The sequence below is a fragment of the Entelurus aequoreus genome, linkage group LG07 (assembly GCF_033978785.1).
Source record: "Entelurus aequoreus isolate RoL-2023_Sb linkage group LG07, RoL_Eaeq_v1.1, whole genome shotgun sequence".
Taxonomy (NCBI): Eukaryota; Metazoa; Chordata; class Actinopteri; order Syngnathiformes; family Syngnathidae; genus Entelurus; species Entelurus aequoreus.
The window spans coordinates 59,446,410-59,468,205 of record NC_084737.1 but is presented as its reverse complement, the minus strand read 5'-3'; the positions used below and the strand labels follow the sequence as shown (position 1 = coordinate 59,468,205).

General features: G+C 41.7%; 1 protein-coding gene across 2 annotated transcripts in view; it reads left to right on the top strand.

Moving 5' to 3' along the window:
• anos1a (anosmin 1a) overlaps positions 1-13,362 on the top strand; it is a 43,085-nt gene extending 29,723 nt beyond the window's left edge. For both annotated transcript variants that reach the window (XM_062052168.1, XM_062052167.1), the window contains 6 exons: positions 474-600; positions 687-785; positions 2,232-2,320; positions 2,446-2,611; positions 12,029-12,243; positions 12,310-13,362. In XM_062052168.1, the coding sequence (XP_061908152.1) occupies positions 474-600; positions 687-785; positions 2,232-2,320; positions 2,446-2,611; positions 12,029-12,243; positions 12,310-12,465 (852 nt within the window). In that variant the 3' untranslated portion in view covers positions 12,466-13,362. The remainder of the gene's footprint in view (positions 1-473; positions 601-686; positions 786-2,231; positions 2,321-2,445; positions 2,612-12,028; positions 12,244-12,309) is intronic.
• The last annotated feature ends 8,434 nt before the right edge of the window (positions 13,363-21,796 follow it).

The window sequence follows — 21,796 nt, the reverse complement described above, 5'->3', positions numbered from 1 at the left end:
GCAAAAAATGTTAAATTCAGCAGAAAAGCATGATGTAATGGGAATTATTTACTAAATAAAACAATACGTCCATAAATACATGTGTTGACTTTTTTTTTATGCCTGTGCAATCCATCCATCCATTTTCTACCTATTGTCACCTTTCGGCATTGCGGGGGGTGCTGGAGCCTATCTCAGCTGCATTCGGGCTGAAGGCGGGCCCTGGACAAGTCGCCACCTCATCACAGGGCCAACACAGATAGACAGACAACATTCACACTCACATTCACACACTAGGGCCAATTTAGTGATGCCAATTTACCTATCCCCAGGTGCATGTCTTTGGAGGTGGGAGGAAGTCGGAGTACTGGAAGGGAACCCTCCGAAAACTTGCATGGAGAGAACATGCAAACTCTGCCCCTGCAATCCACCACTTAAAAAGCATTGCAACCCTGTGGGAAACACTGTACACACCAAGATACTCTTCTGTGCAGAGCCAGGTGGTACTGGACAGCATGCAGTCCAACCACAGTTACAGTGTGGAGGTCCAGGCTGTCTGCTACTGGAAACAAACTCAGCTAAAAGGACCTCGAGCCATTGCTCACTTTCACACCCTGCATGGTATGTTAAGAGTGTTGGAAGTGTTGATATTAGTGTAATACTTTCTAACTTGATGGCTGGAATTGTTGGTTCAATTATTTTTATAGATAAGTCAAGAGACCTACCAGGTGACATTCTGGATGTGGGGACACCTTTCTATCAAAATGGACAGCTACAAGTTCACATTTACTGGAAGAGCAGCACAGGTGTGTAGCAAGGTAGCTCAAGTTAAGGATACATTCCCTACATGCTTATATTTTTTAGCTTGAGATGGTTTGATACCACTTTTTCAGTGTGATACCAACACCAAAACTACTCCGTTGATACCAATCAGTCCTCTTCCTTGTTATAGTAATACATTTCTATGCATGTACTTTGCTTAAAAGGGAACTGCACTTAAAAAAAAAAAAAACTATCGTTCACAATCTTTAAGTAAGACAGTGGGCATAAAAAAAGAAAAACATGAGTTCTTGTTTGTAATTAAATGCGAGCAAAAGTCTGTTCACAGTGGAGCTTAGGAGAGTCAGTCTATTCTGCCTATAAAGCGCTTTAAAAAAATCTAAACACTTCCATCAACGTTTTATATACGCGATGTAAGTATATACATGTATGTAATGTAGTAAAAGCCACATTCATAATAACATTGTGTTTATCGTGATTTGGTCATTTTAAGTATCTGGCGGCACATTAATTTCACAGACGCATCACAACATTTGTTTTTTCCTGCAACATCATCACTGAATATTACTCACTGCAGACTTCATGAGACTTCAAACATAATAAAACATCACTTACTGTACAATGTCTGCTGTCATTAAAATGCCGACTGTTAGGATGTTGGTATATTCCTGTTTAGATGAAGAATGACTCATAATCCTTGCAAAGAAAGACGAGCGTGGAACCAAGCGTTTTTCCGGGTCTTTTCCGCCATTTCCAGGGTCTAAGTTCATTCATTTATTCTTTGTTTTTATTCAGTCATTGGTGTAGCATAATATTGTTTTTAATATTGTTTTTAATATTGTTTTTAACATGGCTGTGCAGTACTTTGGAAACATTCTTGTTGTGTAAATGTGCTATATAAATAAAGTGGATTGGATTGGATTGGATAAGTTGGCTGTCAAAGAGTACCAACTTCTCAGTTTATTTCCACATCATTTTACTATTCAGGTCAGAGGCATAATTTGTAATCTAGAATTAGAAAGCAGCTCACTGACTGAGGATGTCAATATAGCAGCATAAGGAAGTTACCTCTCTATGATCAATGTGCTGCTAAATGTAGGTCCTTAACGTTAGCGCTTATGATAACAATATCACTAATACTTGGTTAATATTCAGGTCACAAAATGTAAATGGAGTATTTTTGACGCTTTTTGGATGGTTAATTCCTGGGTTTTATGGTCCCTATAGACACAATGATGTCATGGCTCCCATTGGCTCCATTGTACGCAGACATTTATTTAAAAGTTAGAATGCATTAAAAAAGACGAATGGTTCTTGTCACTCGTAAGATTTGAGTATTTTAGGCGTAAAAAAAAAAAGAAGTGTGGTTCCCCTTTAATATATATATTAAGACAACATCATACTAAAACATCTTCATTTTCCTTTCAGGAATATACATTTTGTTCACCTCACAGCTTTTTTTCCTTACGTAGACCCTTCAGTCGAATACTACCGTATCCAGTGGGTACCAGAGTATTGTGAGCACAACCAAACCGCACAAAGGAAAAAGACTAACACGCAGGTTGAATTATGTTACATTACCAGTCAACAAATATTGGAAGTACTCCATTGTGCTGGCCTGTGTTTGTTATTTTTCTTTATAATTCAAAATGAACATTAATATACAGTGTGCTGCTCTGATCCTAGGGGACCTTCTTCAACATGCAGGATTTGCTCTTCTCCTGTAAGTACAAAGTCCTGCTGCAACCCATCAGCAGGACCAGCCATCAGCCAGCCAAGAGCATCAGCTTCATTACACCATCCTGTGTCGCCATCCAGGCCAAGAGTTCAAAACTCATTGCCTGTCACGGAGGTCAGTGGCCAACATTATCGACACTGTAGCCATTGTTGTAAATTTCTGTCGTGTCACTCTCCCAGGAAAGAGTGACCATGTGAGGTGTGTTGAGCCAAGAAGATGCCGACGAGTAGTTGTTGAACAAAGCTTTATTGATCAAGTGAGCCTCGTGTCGGGTCCTGCAGGAACCTGTGAAGAGAGCCCAATGATAACTCTTTTTGTGTACAACAGAAAACCCCAACCTTATATCCCTTGTGCAGATAGTCACATCATCTTATTGGATCTTAGAGCGTAATGTCTCTTCTGCTGGTGACTTAATATTTTGAACCGTGGTACTATTCAGGAGCCCTCCGACTTGGATTGCTGTCCTGATATGATCTTGCTGCATTGGACCTTAACTGTGCTTACCAATTCATGTCCATCTATGATCACCTTGTTTCCAGGTGTCACAGTGTCCAGTGACCAACAAAATATGTGAATAAGTTTTTGTATATTGTAGTCAAATATTTATTGTATTCTTGTCTTCCAGCGGGACAGTTTCTGACACATTTTGGTTGTCGGCTTCTAAAATGTTGGCATCATTTTGCTTAAGATTAAAGGCCTACTGAAACCCACTACTACCGACCACACAGTCTGATAGTTTATATATCAATGATGAAATCTTAACATTGCAACACATGCCAATACGGCCGGGTTAATTTATAAAGTGCAATTTTAAATTTCTCGGGAAACTTCCGCTTGAAAACGTCTAGATATGATGACGTTTGCGTGTGACGTCAATGGTTGAAGCGGAAGTATTGGGACACATTGTATTACAATACAAACAGCTCTGTTTTCATCGCAAAATTCCACAGTATTCTGGACATCTGTGTTGGTGAATCTGTTGCAATTTGTTTAATGAACAATGGAGACTGCAAAGAAGAAAGCTGTAGGTGGGATCGGTGTATTAGCGGCCAGCTGCAGCAACACAACCAGGAGGACTTTGAGTTGGATAGCAGACGCGCTATCCGCCGCTAGCCGCCGCTAGCCGCCGCTAGCCGCCGCTAGCCGCCGCTAGCCGCCGCTAGCCGCCGCTAGCCGCCGCTAGCCGCCGCTAGCCGCCGACCGCATCTATGATCGGGTGAAGTCCTTCGTCGCGCCGTCGATCGCTGGAACGCAGGTGAGCACGGGTGTTGATGAGCAGATGAGGGCTGGCGTAGGTGGAGCGCTAATGTTTTTATCAGAGCTCTGACGAGGTCCCGTAGCTAAGTTAGCTTCAATTGTGTCGTTAGCAACAGCATTGCTAGGCTTCGACAGGTGGCACAGCATTAACCGTGTGGTTACAGGTCCAGTGTTTGGTTCGGTGTCTCCTGATAGTAGTATTGTTGATCTTCTGTCTATCCTTCCAGTCAGGGGCTTATTTATTTTGTTTCTATCTGCATTTAAGCACGATGCTATCACGTTAGCTCCGTAGCTAAAGTGCTTCACCGATGTATTGTCGTGGAGATAAAAGTCACTGTGAATGTCCATTTCGCGTTCTCGACTCTCATTTTCAAGAGGATATAGTATCCGAGGTGGTTTAAAATACAAATCTGTGATCCACAATAGAAAAAGGAGAAAGTGTGGAATCCAATGAGCCTTTGTACCTAAGTTACGGTCAGAGCGAAAAAAGATATGTCCTGCACTGCACTCTAGTCTTTCACTCTCACGTACCTCATCCACAAATCTTTCATCCTCGCTCAAATTAATGGGGTAATCGTCGCTTTCTCGGTCCGAATCGCTCTCGCTGCTGGTGTAAACAATGGGGAAATGTGAGGAGCCTTTCAACCTGCGACGTCACGCTACTTCCGGTACAGGCAAGGCTTTTTTTTATCAGCGACCAAAAGTTGCGAACTTTATCGTCGATGTTCTCTACTAAATCCTTTCAGCAAAAATATGGCAATATCGCGAAATGATCAAGTATGACACATAGAATGGATCTGATATCACCGTTTGAATAAAAACAATTCATTTCAGTAGGCCTTTAATTCATTATTTCATTATACTATGATTGGTAAATTTGTTCAAATGATATGTAAACAATTTAAATGGGATGGTGCTATAAGCTCAAATATCCCTTTTAGTGGATGTATACTATTCTGTTTCATATTACTGCTATCTATTTGTCTCCAAACATCCCTGGTATTTGTCGTTGATTGTTTGCTACCCTAATTTAGAATAACTTTCATTGCTTTAGTCTGCAATTTTTTGTTTATCTTATACTATTCGCATGTGCTATTACCCTTGGACACCGTCATTTGACCACAGACTGAACATCTTTCTGCTCTGCAACCAGTCCATCTCGATTAGACAGTCGATTTTATCTTTTGCATCTAGTCTGGCTCGTAATGTAACCACAAGGAAAATGTATAGTTGTATTTCTGCTTTTGTTTTGCTTCAAATTTCAAATATTATTTAAGTTTAAAATTATGGTTCCCCAAAAATATGCTGTATTTTGAACTTTCTCTTAACTTGCCCCCTTGCACACAAGCTTGCTCCTGTGCTTCTTAAATGACCATTGCATATTTTCTTCACTTTTGTACTGACGATAAGATTATTTACCACATGCACAACTGGGCTTTACAATATCTTGTACCCACAACATCTTATTCAACACCTTAATGAAACGGTAACAGCTGCGTTTGAACACCCTTGTGAGATTCAAATAACATTTAACATTCCCTGATATGTAAAATGAAGCGCAAAGTAAAACACTAAAGAAACTCTCTCATACACCCACTTAACCATGTAAAATGTGTTGTGTCAGGAGGGATTGTAGCCAGCATGGTTTGCAGATATGTCCACAGCTTTAGCAACATTTCCTGTGACGACAACGCGGCTCCACTGTCTTTGTATTGTTTATCGCCACTGGTTGCATTGGCCGTCCTCCAGCATCTACATGTAACAGTCTTGATAGACAGTTGCATTGCCTTAGTCGCCTCCTCTTTCAGTAGACACTGTTCCTTGGAGGGCTGGCCTCCAATTGGAGCATGACAGTCACTGGTTGGGTCGCACCTGCAAAGACCACCACAGCCTGTTTCTTCTCCTTGTTGATAGTTGTCGGCATTTCACGATCATTCTCGAGAGCGGCGTCTGCGCTCCCCGTTCCGAGCTCGTCTTGCTGTGCCCCAGGACCTGTGCAGACACCCTTTGCCATGCACCCGCGCCAACCCGCTTCAGCCAGCTTGCATCTCGCTGGTGGCGGCAGTCCTTGTATTTTGGCTTGCAGGAAGAATAGTATCAGTTGTTCCAAGTCATTGCTATTCTTTGCAACATCCATTTCAGACTGGTCAGCAGCCGCCTTATTCTTGGATCGTAACCATCCATGGCCTCTTCCTGTGTGCTGACCACCATACATTCAATCCAACCTTGTTGGCCTTCAACCACTCCCTTTCGTGACATGTGCGTTCCCTGTCTTAAGTATGTCCTCATCTGCAATGTTGTAGCTGCCCTCTAGGCTGACTATCGTGACCTGGGTGTAAATATCAGTGTGAACGATCCTTCTATGTACCTGTATTACCAATTACTACTAGGTTACCACCAGTGTTGGGTTAGTTACTGAAAACCAGTAACTAGCTACAATTACTAGTTACTTAATTTCAAAAGTAACTCAGTTACTGACTCAGTTACTTACACCAAAAAGTAATGCGTTACTGTGAAAAGTAACTATTTAGTTACTTCTTTTTTTCTTCTTCTTTTTTTTAAAGCTCCCATTAATGCCCTTTTAGCCTTCATTTCAGTACTGTTATTGCACTGGAGAATAATACAATCTGTTGATCAACTTGACATGCATTTGTATTTTCCTTTTAACATAATTAATGAAAAACAGTGCAACATAAAAAGGTATTTCTCCTTTCTTTAAACTTGGACCAATGACCATTAATAAAAAACAACTGAAAGTGCAACATAAGAAGGCACATCATCTTCCTTGAAACATAGATAGTGAAATAAAGTCTGACATCTGGAGTGATGCTGCTGTCTTCCACACTTGGAGCCATGGATTGTAGAATCCTTGTTTTCAGTGGCAGGATCATTGACACAGATGGTGAAGTTTCAGTGCTCAGTAGAGATGTAACAGTTTTGAGGGGTTGAAGCACCTGGAGGACCTCCTCTGCCACTCTCACATCATCAGACAGGTTGATGATGTCTTTGACATTTTTCTGCAGGGTGTTGTGGGTCAATGCAGAGTATATAGCTGCCTGCTGCTCCAACATATCATAAGTGGAGTTCCACCTCGTTGGGACATCATGTATGAGCTTTATGAGTAGGCAGCTTTAGCATTTCTTGCTTTGTCTTAAGCACATGAGCAGCTGTTGTGCTTTGGTGGAAGTAGGTAACCTCCTTCCTGATCCTCCCAAGGAGGCGCTCCATCCTATTGACTGAGATGTGATGCCAAATTCACTACTTGCACTACCTGTGGTCCCAGTCCTGCCTCATTCACTGCAATTATTTGATTTTTGGCATTATCACGTGACTTGGATATTTTTATCCTCCATTCCTCCACTGCTTGTGTCAATACCTGCGCAAGGGGACTCTCGTAGAGGGGGCGTGTCTTCTCATCTGCCAGTCTGCTGTGATGAAGTGAGCGCTTATCGTCACATAGTTCCCCTGGACGTCCACCCTTCTGTCATGAGCGCAACAGATGATGCCCGGGATAGTTCATCATCCTCAACTTTTTTCTTCTCCTGCTCATAAAGATCTGGCAAAATCTTATCGCTGAAGTGGTTGCGCGACGGGATGTCGTAACGTGGCTCAAGCACGTTCAGCATGTGTTTAAAAGCCTCGTTTTGCACAACCGAGTCTGCACCTATAAACACCGATTAAATGGCGCGGGGCGTTCAAGCTCCTCCGTTACTCCACTCGCCATGACCACGCTGTGTGTGGACTGAACGTGCGGACACCTTTTTTTTTTGTTTCATATATCAAACCGCGGATCACGTGTGTGCCGAACCGAAGACACGCCCCCCCCCACCCTCCTCCCCACACCCACAGCCACACCCAGACACACACACACGCCTCTTTTTTTCTCTCTGGCGTGTGACAGAGGAAGATTCAGAAGAAAGACACCGCAGCGCTTCTGTTTCTAGCCGATACTACATAAAAAATAACGTAAAGTAACGCAGTAACGCATCATGTAGTAACAGTAACTGAGTTACTGGATACAAAAAAATAACGCGTTAGATTACTAGTTACCGGCTAAACTAACGGCGTTACAGTAAGTCCCAACACTGGTTACCACCAGACACAGTTTACCTCAAGTATTGTTCATAAAAGATGTGATAGTTTTCATGAGACACTCATTACCTTACCTTATGTAACAACCTGTGCGTATGCAAAGTCCTACCGACAAACATTGAGTAATTAAATGTACAAGAAAGACTTACCAGAACACTTTGAATGGAGTTGTCATATTTAAAAGTTATTTTTTTAATTAATGTAGAACCAATGTCCCTATTATAAAAAATTATCAAAGAACTGGGCCTTCATCGTTACAGCTTGAAAAAAAACAACTAATTAAGTTTGCTTTTGTCTAAGACTAAATTATGCTATCGTTTTGTATTTGTCAGTGTCCTTATACCTTTTTCCCTTAAATCAACGACTGTTTAGATAATTAACGCTAAATCGACTTGGAACAGTTAAGACCACATATGGACAAAGACATCAAACAAGCATGTACCTGTACATTATGTTGTCTTAATGCAGGGGTCTCAAACATGCGGCCCGCGGGCCAATTGCGGCCCGCGAGACGTTATTGTGCGGCCCGCACCTTAATATGAACGTTTAATGTTAGTGCGGCCCGCGAGTTTTATATGAATGGCGCTTGACAGCACTGTGTGCGGAGCTGAAGCCTTCTTGCCAACCCTCCCGACTTTCACACATCAACAATACTGAGGAAAACAATATTGAGGGCTCGAGGTTTAGCGTCCACATTTCCTCCATACAAACAATGTGCCTGCACAGTCACATGTTGTATGCGGCTTTAACAGACTGCAATGCATACTTAGTCACCAGCCATACATGTCACACTGAGGGTGGCCGTATAAAAAAAACTTTATCAATGTTACAAATATGCGCCACACTGTGAACCCACACCAAACAAGAATGACAAACACATTTTGGGAGAACATCCGCACAGTAACACAACATAAACACAACAGAACAAATACCCAGAATTCCTTGTAGCCCTAACTCTTCCGGGCTACAAGGAATCTACCAATCATGGTGTGGTATATGGCTCTCGAGGGCCGAACATTGACATCACTTGCGTGATGCAAGCAGAGAGACGTTTTGCTGCTTTTCCAGAGACCTGCATGCGCTCTACCTCTCTCCCTCCCTCACTCACTCACTCACTCGCTCGCTCTCTCGCGCTCTCTCTCTCTCGCTCTCTCTCTCTGTCTCTCGCTCTCTGTCACTGTGTGTGTCTTTGTCGCTCCCGCCGGTCCGGGCAGGGGAGACGAGGAGTCCGGTAGCTTCCGAAAAACCGAGCGACAATACAAAAGTGTGGTGCACTGGACCCCAGCGCTGATACTCCAACAGAGAGTCGCTGGGCGAATCGGACGTGTAACACGCTAGTCGTGATCGGGGCTAATTGTGCTACCGTAACTGTAAACTCCACAGCGAGCCCCCCACATGTCTTATTTGCACAGAGAAAGTTGCGGTGCACAAGAAATACAATTTAAAACGTCATTATACCACTAGACATGCTGAGGACTATGCAAAATACCAGGGAGATGAAAGAGTGAACCGGGTTGCACATTATGTGTATGTGTATACATTGTTGCTGACTGGAGAAATCGAATTATTATTGTTAGAATAGAATAGAATAGAATAGAATAGAAAGTACTTTATTGATCCCTGGGGGAAATTCAGCACCACAGTTCGCTCACAATAGACAATAATAATAATAAATAATATAATATATATAATAATATAATATATATAATATATTATATATATATATATATATATATATATATATATATATATATATATATATATATATATATATATATATATATATATATATATATATATATATATATATATATAATATATAAATAATATAAATATATTCTACATATACTACATATACTCTACATTTAAGTGCAGTCAAAGAACATATGCATTATACAGTCTGATGGCTGTCGGTATGAAGGACCTCCTGTGTCGTTCCGTGTTGCATTTTGGGAGTCTGAGCCTTCCACCGAACGTGCTCATTCTCCCCGCAAGGTCAGAGTGTAGTGGGTGGGAGGTGTTGTCCATAATGGCTAGGAGTTTTGCAAGACTTCTCCTCTCTTGTTATTACTTATGACTGATTTATTTACTTAATTCTCATTTTGTTCATTTATATTTTGATTTTATTTTGTGTTGAAAATTAAAATAAAGACATATAATTTTTTTTTTTTTAGGAAATCTTTTCTTGCGGCCCAGCCTCACCCAGACTCTGCACCCAGTGGCCCCCAGGCAAATTGAGTTTGAGACCCCTGTCTTAATGCATAAACAGTCATATCAGTGACATTTCATTAATCAACAATAAGCTTCAGATGGTCAGTCCGTTGTCAAAATGTTCTTTAAAAATCATAAGGTGTATCATGGTATGCAGTACAGATGTTCGCTCACATAGTGTAAAACCATACTCGCCTTTAAAAGATTCTTTGGAGAGTCAATCAGGGTGAGGGGGGATGGTGGGGCTGTGACTTTCCTGAAGTCCATGATCATCTCCACTGTTTTCTGGGCGTTCAGCTCCAGGTTGTTGAAGGAGGCCTCTTCTCGACTGTTACTCAGCATTTTAACAATACCGCTCGATTAAACTAGGTTTAACTTTCACTTTCACTTTCACTTCATCATTCTTTCCGTTACATTTCTATTCTTACTTGTTCTAACTTAAAGGGTACTCCGCCCTTTTTATTTCAACTTAAAAACAAATTAAGGCGGCGTCGTTAGCCCAACACACAAACACCGACCAAACCCACACACAGGTAGATTCTAGCTTGCCCCACACAGCACAGTAAAGTCAAGGAGCCAATTATTTCTATCATGTGAGAAAACACTCACCTTTTTTATATGCCGGCTTGATAGTGAGAGTTAATCTCAGACCGCTGCTCCGCTGTGGACTTTGGAGCAACGAGTAGTTTGGATCGTGACGCCAAATTGTTGTATCTTTCTGTCCTGTCACTCTGCGAGGACAGAGTGACCGTGTGAGGTGTGCTGAGCCAAGAAGACGCCGACGAGGAGTCGTTGAACAAAGCTTTATTGATCAAGCGAGCCTCGTGTCAGGTCCTGCAGGAACCTGTGAATAGAGCTTGTCCGAATGATAACTTTTCTTCTGTAGAACAGAAAAACCCAACCTTATGTTCCTTGTGCAGATAGTCACATCATCTTCTTTGATCTTAGCCAGCGTGCCAGCCTGTCTGGACCTAGCCCCGGTGTATTTGTGCAGGTAACGAGACCAATATGTGTGTGAGCCCCAAAACTCTTGAGTCGGGAGACCTTTGACCCTCTATCCCAATCTCCGACCATGGGGACCATCTCAGATGTGTTGCGATGTTTATATTCCATCCATTCATCCATCTTCTTACGCTTATCCACGCAGGGGCAGCAGCCACTTCGTCCAGCTCCTCCCGGGGGATCCTGAGGTATTCCCAGGCCAGCCGGGAGACATAGTTTTCCCAACGTGTCCTGGGTCTTCCCCAAGGCCTCCAACCGGTCGGACGTGCCCTAAACACCTCCCTAGGGAGGCGTTCAGGTGGCTGCCTGACCAGATGCCCGAACCACCTCATCTGGCTCCTCTCGATGCGGAGGAGCAGCGGCTTTACTTTGAGCTCCTCCCGGATGACAGAGCTTCTCAAACTATCTCTAAGGGAGAGCCCCGCCACCCGGCGGAGGAAACTCATTTCGGCCGCTTGTACCCGTGATCTTGTCCTTTCGGTCATAACCCAAAGCTCATGACCATAGGTGAGGATGGGAACGTAGATCGACCGGTAAATTGGGAGCTTTGCCTTCCGGCTCAGCTCCTTCTTCACCACAACGGATCGATACGGCGTCCGCATTACTGAAGACGCCGCACCGATCCGCCTGTCGATGTCACGATCCACTCTTCCCTCACTCGTGAACAAGACTCTGAGGTACTTGAACTCCTCCACAGTTATATTCTCTCACTAATTTTGAGTTTCTACATTTCTACCTCTACTCCTGGGCCTTTTGGGCCCAACAGGTCACTTTTCAGACAGCGGGGACTCACAGATAAATCTTGGAATAATTAGGGGGTCCCCTTTTCAACTGAATAACCCATCTGGGAAACTCTGTGACCTAAATGGGCTTTATGCTGGCACACAATTTTTTTAAGGATAGTGTACTATCTTAGGTAAATAATACACAGCACCATCATAGGAGCATTCACTGTGTCCTTTTTTGCAGTGACCCCTCAGAAGGTTCTGGTTAAGTTAACCAACCTGACGGTATCCTTCAAGTTCCATGGTAGTAACATGACCACCATCTTTAATTGGGGGGTGTCATCTCACCGTTACCTCACTGGCTATCAGGTGACCTTGGTTGAGGTCACTTCAAGCAGCCGACTTGACAACAAGAAGCTGCACCGCAGGTTTACCTCACAAGCCCAAATTTTACCTGAGGTCTGTACTAGATAACTTGTCTTGCTCTGCTTTTTACTTTTCTGCTGACAGTATTTTTCAACACAGGATGTTAGCAGTCTGGTAGTGTCTGGCCTACATGCTACCAGTGTCTACAGGCTAGAAGTCCGGGCAATCGTTGCTGATGGTGAAGGTCATGCCATCAGCAGAATCTTCCAGACTCCGGGATTACACAAAGTGGAAAAGCATAGGAAGTATGATTGATCAAGTGCACAATAAAAATAAGACATTGTCATTCATTGATAATTGGCACTGACCTGATAGCCACTCAGCGTAAACTCCCTGCACATCCTTCACACATTCTAAAAAAAAATTCACCCAGTGTTGACTCATTTCCTGCTCAAGTGTGATACCCTACTTATCTTTATGCTGTATCATGACACTGTGATGTTGACACTATTGCATGCAAACACCCAAGTATTGGGTGCCATGACCTGAAGGGCATCTTAAAGTGACTTTCAGAAACACATGTGCTTCTTCCTTTATATTGTAAAATGCTGTATATAATGTGTTTAACATGAGTTGTAATATTTATATCTGTCTTTACCTCTGAAGACCTTTTGTACTACCATTCAGTGACAAAATATGTTCTGTACACTGCCTGCTTTTTGCATTTTCCTTTATTTAGGAGATTGTTCCACCAGTGTCCTTTGTGCACATAAATTAAATGCTCTGAAACCCTTAGAATAGTTTTTTGCACACACTGCACAATGTGCTCCATACAACCTATGGGCAGCTTTTTGTAGCGTGACATGCATGTTATCAGTGTTCCTTCTAAATCATCTAAAGGTCTTTGTGAAGAAAAATCAAACTACACACATTTGTGTTTTGAACTGGTGCTGCCAGGATGTGATTAATTTGTTCTCTTTATAAAAAGCTATCTCTAGTTAGATGACAACTCTAGTTAGATGACAACTTTTCAAGTGTCTTCCAATACACACCTGGTTTGATCATTTACAAGCAGAATGAGAACGTCAATTCTGTACTTCATTTGCAAAAGAGGCAAGTCATTATGGTTCTAAACTGTTTGGAAAACAGTAGTCAGCTCTTAAAGATTTTTTTTACACCACTTTTGTGAGGATTTTGTTTTAGTTGCACCCAGGAAGCAGAGAATGGAAGGATAGCTTAAAGTGGAACTGCACTTGTTTTGGAATTTTGCCTATTGTTCACAATCATGAAAGACATGACGACGGATGTATTTTTTTTAATGCATTCTAACACGTAAATAAACGTAAATAATAGTCAGCTTACAGCAGAGCCAAAGAGAGGTCCTCAATTCCGCACATAAACCCCTCCCGAAAAATGCCCAAAAACTAAATTTACATTTCATGACTTGAATATTAACCAAGTATTAGTTATATTATCATTGTAAGCGCTAACGAAGACAAACTATTTAGGTGGGTGGGTGGGGTGGGTGGGGGGGGTGGGGGGAATGGGGGGGTTTGTTAGGTTGGGTTACTATCAGCATACTTCAGTCATCAACAATTATATCATCTGAGAAATGGACATTGTAACAGTGTAGGTCTCACTTGGTAGGATATGTACAGCTAGCGGTGACCATAGTGAGCTCAGAAAGCATAAGAACAAGTATATACATTTGATTATTTACAATCCGGGGAGGTGGGATGTGACGGGGGCAGGGGGTTAGCTAGGGTTGTAGCTGCCTGGAGGTGTTCTTTTAGTGCGGTTTTGAAGGAGGATAGAGATGCACTTTCTTTTACACCTGTTGAGAGTGCATTTCAAATTGATGTGGCATAGAAGGAGAATGAGTTAAGACCTTTGTTAGATCGGAATCTGGGTTTGACGTGGTTTGTGGCGCTCCCTTTTGGTGTTGTGGTTATGGCGGAAGTAGTTTGACATGTACTTCGGTATCAGGGAGGTGTAGCGAATTTTATAAACAAGGCTCAGTGCAAGTTGTTTTACTCTGTCCTCCACCCTGAGCCAGCCCACTTTAGAGAAGTGGGTAGGAGTGAGGTGTGATCTGGGGTGGAGGTCTAGAAGTAGGTTCCCATAAGCTCCATTGTCAGCTGACTTTTGATCGCATTTTTATTTACTATTTAGAATGCATTAGAAAAAAAAATCCATCTGTCGTCATGTATTTCATAATGGTTGTGAACAGAAAAAAAAGTGCAGTTCCCCTTTATAGGGGCTGTTTGCAACTTGCTCAAAGTTGCATTTTTCAAACCAAAATGAATAAGAAAATACCACCTCTTGTACATCTTATGTTTCTATTAGTGGTTCAACATAACATATATATTCTTAAAAGGGTGATATTCTTACAAAAAAATTGCTTGTCAGCCCGAGAAATCAGTTTGCCGGTCAGGCTGTCAACCCCCGCTGTGTCATGCACTCTCACACGAAGGGAGAAAGTGCACATACAAAAAAGAAATCCAAGAGAAGAAACTAACAATTTGCAGTCGTGTTGTTGTTATGATAGAATATGCATTCAGTGATAGCCAATGTTAGTAGCTAAATTTAACCAAATTGCTACCATTAGCTGACAACACACAAAGTGAATATGTGTGCGTTAAGTGTAATATTTTAGCAAAGAAGACACATACTGGAGTCGAACTGTAAATGGAAGCAGCCTGATTTCACAGTAAATTGCGCCATTAATGAAGTACAATGTGTGTTCTACTGTCTAATGTAATTCTTATGTACAGGGTGATTCAAAATGAATATGCCGAAATCATCACGGAGCTATTCAGTTCTTAAGCATTGTAATAGACTGAATCAATGGTCATTTGATACAGGAGTTATCCAAGTTGTATTGTGTTACAATTTCACCATTGTGGTCATGTAATCCTTTCGACACTGTTCAATTGTAGATATACCATGTGTTTATTTACACTCAAAATGGCGACTCCTCAACAGAAGGAGATTTGTGTGACGATCTGTCACTTCACTTCTGGTGGTGGTGGTTCCTTGTTTGGTGTTTGTTTCCTTCCGGCGCTCTTATTTTTGTTCCCCTTCCTGCTTGTCTCCCTGACCGCTCGTTTACCTCACCTGTCCCTGATTGGCAGCCTGGCACACCTGGTTGCAGTTGCCAATCGGGCGGTTATTTATGCCTGCCTCGCCTGTTCCTCAGTGCTCGAGGATCGATTATGTTTAGGACCTCTGCATGCATGACTGCTTCTTCCTTGTTTGTGAGTATATTAAAGGACTCTTACCTGCACATCACTCTCCTATTTCCTGCACATTTTTCTGTGCTTGAATTTGCAAAAACTGAAACTGTGCAGCATGCTTTTAGAACATAATTTGGTAAATTTGGGAAAAAAACATGTAAAGCATGAAATAAATACTCCAAGTTATGTACAACACATGTGTTTAAGCTAAGTTTTCTATTGTTTTTCATTTTTGAAATTTTTTGTGATAATTTTGGCGTATTCCTTTTGAATCACCCTGTATAATGCCATTGTTGTTCTTCCCCTTCGTCTTAAATTGATCATTTAGGTTTTTTATTTATCTATTTGTTTTTACCAATCTTCTTAAAAGACATAATTATGATTCTTAGAAGCCAGTGGCTCTGCTTGGTATCATCAGAGTTTTAGGATCAAGGTGACACATTGTTAATATTTACTGTACATTGAGAGTCAGTACTCGGCCAGCAGAGTGAGCCACAGTACCGCCAAATTTAATGCAACCTTCTCTGAGCGCTGAGTCTGAGAACTGAAATGAGTTATGTTGATACGGTTAAATTAAAGCTCTGATCTTGGACTGAATGCTGTAGTAAAGTAGTGAAATTCACCCAAAAACTGAACCTCGGTTATGGTTACTGTAATTATCATTATAATAACCAGTAAATACAAGGCCAGACATTGAACTTTTTCAAAAGCATTGAATGTATAATTTTTGATTTTAACTTGAATTTTTATGAACATGATTGCATTCCAAATAAAACACAAGAGGCCTGATCTACTAAAGGTTTGCTTGTATTAAAGCACGTGCTAAAGTAATAGTGCATGCAAAGCTGATCTAAGCTGTGCAGAGGATTGCTTCTCTTAAATGAGCAAAATAAGGAATGCAATCCATTTAGCCTCTGTTTTCATGTATATGCAGAATATATGATGATTATCAGAACGCCCACGATACTGGGAGGATAGAATGCACACTTAAATATATAGCATACACAATGGGATTTATCTAGAATAAAACTGTTCTGCGGCAGCTTTGTTGCATCTTTATTTAGCACGTCTGAACTGTGGGTGCAAAATGGCATTTGTCCAGAAATGGCTGTGAGAAAGAAGATGATCGCACTGCATTTCTGTCCTACATATGTGTCAACATATATGCAATGTCAAACATAAAAACATTAAACATAGTTTTTTCAGCACTATCATTTTCACATTTTACAGCTGCTGGATAATTCAAGGGGTTCATAAAAACATATTCAATTGATGGTGTTTAGGTGTCTGCTGGTGTTTTTTAAATTTATTTTAAAGACTTTTGTTTTTTCATACAGAAGATATATTACTCACATATCTCATATACAAAAAAATCTTCTTGCAAAATGCATTTTCTTGCGTTTGAAACATTCCAGCACACACTCGCAGTGCCAGGATCTCCTAGGGCGCAACTACAGCGCGCTTAAAAAGTGGGTTCTGTTGTAGATGCATTGCAGGACTGCTCCCCAAATACCCAAAAAATTGTATAAGCCTGCAGCATATTTCAAAACATAGCAAAACACCACAGGAGCATTATAACAGGAATGTGCGATAAATGAGTGTCGCAAAGGCAGTGGTTCTAAAACGTTTTTCACCAAGTACCACCAAAGAAAAAACGTTGCTCTCCAAGTATTCATTAAAAACAGGGCAAAAGTTTTATTTAACAAGTATATTTGATATATTGGCCACAGTTTGAGAACCACTGATGGATGGATGATGCTCTATGGTGAAAGCTGTTTAGTACAAGCAAAAACCTAATTTAAATAAGGCGGTCTGCACCACTTCTGCATTTGTTATCAACACGCAGTCTTAACGGACCACAGGAAATACGCCTACAAATAGTACACACAATTTTATAGACTGCACATGTTGTTTCATGCATGGTATTTGGATCTTAGTAGATGTGAAGTGAAGTGAATTATATTTATATAGCGCTTTTCTCTAGTGACTCAAAGCGCTTTACATAGTGAAAACCCAATATCTAAGTTACATTTAAACCAGTGTGGGTGGCACTGGGAGCAGGTGGGTAAAGTGTCTTGCCCAAGGACACAACGGCAGTGACTAGGATGGCGGAAGCGGGGATCGAACCTGCAACCCTCAGGTTGATGGCACGGCCACTCTACCAACCGAGCTATACCGCCCCAGATCAGGCTTAAGGTGTTTAGGCACATCCAGTACATTAATACAACAGTTGAGAATAATTTTCTCATTCATTTAGTACTTGGAATATTCCGATCCAATATTGATATGGGTCAGATTTTGACCAGAACAAGTGTATTGGATTATATCAGCATGTATTACCAACTCCAGACCTAGATGAATCTGGACCCTTATGAAGGGTTACACATAGGCTAGAATGTAGAAAAAAGTACTTTAGAGTTTCAATGCATGCAGAGATGACATTTGTGCCATTTTATCAGACTAATTTTTACTATACTCTCTAGACATTCTGGCCTATTCATCTGAAATAGTTGGCTTACTTTGGTTGCATTAAAATGAGTGCTTAAATGTTTTTTATTACTAATAACATGCTTCAAGAAAAAATAATGGATATTAATAATGGAGCGTGCATGCTCATAAACTACAGTTCACTGCTGTTATATGGACTTTTTTAGCAATAGATTAGTATAACTTTATTACTGGAATAGAAAGTAAGAGGTTAGACCAGGGGTTCCCAAACTCCGGCCGGATTCGGCCAACCAGCGTCCAAAATCCGGCCCGCCAGAAGTCCCAAGTTTAAAAAAAAAAAATATATATATATATATATATATATATATATATATATATATATATATATATATATATATATATATATATATATATATATGTATGTGTATATATATATAGATGTATATATATATATATATATTTTTTTTTAATTTTAATTTTTTAATTTTTTTAAATTATTATTATTATTTAAAATTTGTCCTTTCTAATCCATTTTCTACAGCTTGTTACTCTTGGTGTCTCCTAGCCGCTCAGGCAAATCATAATGTCTAATAATGCATTTTCCCATCGATAACGTGATATCATTGCGCTCTGAACATATATATACAGCCCGGGCCCCGGCCACATTTTTTTTTTTTTTTTTTTTTTTTTTTTTTTTTTTTTTTTTTTTTATAATGTCCTGCCCAGCTTCTCGGGCAAATCATATAGCAGATGTAGATGCCCATATCGGCTGTTCAGATTTACTTTACAAAAGAGAAGTGTAGGATACTTCTCTTGTTGCCTTACTTGTATTTTGACTTTATTAAATGTATTTATATTATCATTTGGTGCAGCCGGGCCGGAGCAGGAGGGGATAGAAAGAGAGAAAAAGGAAGACAGAGGGGGGAATTGTGGGGACAAGAGGGGGATTAGACAGAGAGACAAAAACAACAACAGCAAACACAACAACAACAACAACAGAGCAACATCAGCAAATACGACATGTACAAATATGATGGTAAAAGTAATAGCAAATAAGCAGTTAGCGAAAATTTAAAAAAAAATAAAAAAATACAGAAATGACAATGAGCATTATTACACTAAAAATGGAGCAATATGAATACCAATAGAAATAGTGCTATTGATAATAAACAATACCAGTGCTTTACCTTTATTATCAACAATACAATTGTTCAAATGCAACAATACATATACGTAATGATAACTTGAGATACGAAAGAATGCAGAAAAATGGAGGGGAAGAAAGAGAAGCAACCTTAACCTTGTAGATTGTTATAGTAACAATAGGTTAAGCTTTGTCAGTGTGCCATGTGTTATACCCAGTTTACCCTAGGGCAACAACGTTAATATATGTTTGATGAAACGTGATTATGTGCATGAGTGTATGTGTGCATATGTACTTGTATATGTACAGTATGTGTATGTGTGCTTGTACAGTGAATGTATATGTACAGTATGTGTATATGTGTGTACAGCGAATGTATATGTACAGTATGTGTATACAGTATGTGTGTTTGAACAGTGAATGTATATGTACAGTATGTGTAAATGTGTGTTTGTACAGTGAATGTATATGTACAGTATATGTATGTGTGTGTTTGTACAGTGAATGTATGTGTAGTATGTGTGTGTTTGTACAGTGAATGTATATGTACAGTATGTGTATATGTATGTTTTTACAGTGAATGTATATGTACAGTATGTGTATACAGTATGTTTGTATAATGAATGTGCGTGTGGATGTACGAACTTTGAGTGTGTAAATATGTACTGTATTTATTTGTATATGTATGTGGGAGCGTAGGTACCTATGTATGTCTGTATGTATGTGTGTGAGTATATGTGAATTTGCATGTACAATACATTTGACTCCCAGTGTGTGCGGGAGCCAGAGTACGGCCCCAGCCTCCCCGAGAACCCATCTCACAAACAGTAGGTGTGGTGCCCAGGGAACCAGGGGCCACCGCCCCCACGCAGCCAAGACGGACAGCGACAGGAACCCCAGAGCCTGGCCCACCGTGCCGCCCACAAGGGCCAGCAGCAGGCCGCAGACAGACGCACCCGGCAGAGGACAAGGCACGAGAAAAACAGGGGGAAGCCAGACCCCAAGCCAGCGAGAGACCACACCCCACACGGACAGAAAGGCGGGACGCCCCGCCCGAGGGGCCCGGAGACCCCCCGCAACCGGACGGGAAGACCGCCCCCGCCCCACCGGCAACAGGGCCCCCACGAGCCCCCCCCCCACCCCCGGAGAGCGCGGCGAGGCCAGCCCACGGCCACCCCACCCAAGCCGGCCGCCACAGGACCACCCAGCACGGGGACACAGGAACCACCCACCCCACCCGCAGGGACCCCAACGATGGAGATGGAACAACCAGCAACCGCCCCGCCGAGTCCCCCCCCCGAGGTAGGGGAATAAATAAATAAAATAAATAAATACATAATAATAATAATAATAATATTAATAAAATATATTTTTTTAAAAAATATAAAAAAGGGGGGGAAAAATAAATAAATAAATAATTAAATCTATTTATAAAAATAAATAAATAAATAAATAAAAAAAGAATTAAAAGAAGATCACAGACATGCTGACACACAAGGTCGCTACCCCAACAACTGGCTGACTCGCAGCACCTCGGAATACCCTGCAGCACCAAGCCACCACAGTAGACGCAGGGACCAGACCCAGCAGGCCCCAACCAAGACGGCCACCCGGAAGGGATGGACGGCGGGACCCAGGAGCTCCAGACACGCAGTCCGGATGCAGTAGCCTGAGGCGCCGACCCCCACCCGACAGGCAGGCCCAGAACGTACCCCCAGAAATATACATACATATATATATACATACACATAAACATACACATGTACACATACACACACATACACATGCATACACATACACATATATATACATACATACATACATACATACACACACACACACACACACACATACACATACATATACACAGTTTGTCAGCCCCGACAACCACCACGCGCGCGCGCTGCCACCAGTCACAACATCAGCCACCCCCCTGCACCAGACCCAGCAGCCACGGGCGCCCACACCACAAACAAACGGCAGCAGAAACAGCAGCCACAACACCCACAGACAGCCAGCACCACCCAATCAAATCAAAGCGATCAAAAAATAAACCGCGACCGGCAACCACACGCCAACAGGATCACAGATACCAGCCAGCGCCAGCCCGCCAGCAAGCCCAAACGCCAACACGCAAACAAGAGACACCAACACCCCCCCCCGCCAAAAGACCCCACCACCCCAACCCAAACCCGCACAAACACACCACCGCCCAAACAACCGAGACACAGTATCCAGACCAGACACGGACGCCGCGCCGCCACCACATCAGGTCGCCAACAGAGACCCCACAGCGCAAGGTCGGGCCACACGGGCACGGACCCCACCCAACAGGAAGCGAGACCCGCGCGACGCCACACACAAATAAAAAATAAAATAAAATAAATAAATATATATATATATACATATATACATACACATACATACACATACACATACATACACACATACACACATATATATATATATATATATATATACATACACATATATACACATTAAAAAAAAAAAATAATAATAATAATAAATTAATAAAAGCCTGGCAGGCCACCAGAACGCAGTCCCCGGAATCCGCGCCGGCCGACGAGGCAATGAGGGGTGCGCCGAACCCCAACCCCCCCACATGCATGTGTACAAGGCCCCCAGAGTGTCTACTGTGTAGTTAAAATTAGGAGGTCAGCCATTACAGCCGACCTCCAGTCCCTATTGATGCGTGTACTGTAGCGTGAGTGAGATATGTATGCTTGTGGGAACTAATAATGCGATTAAAATTGGGGGACATCAAGGTCTTGGTGGGTCCCAACCAAGCCGAGCCCTC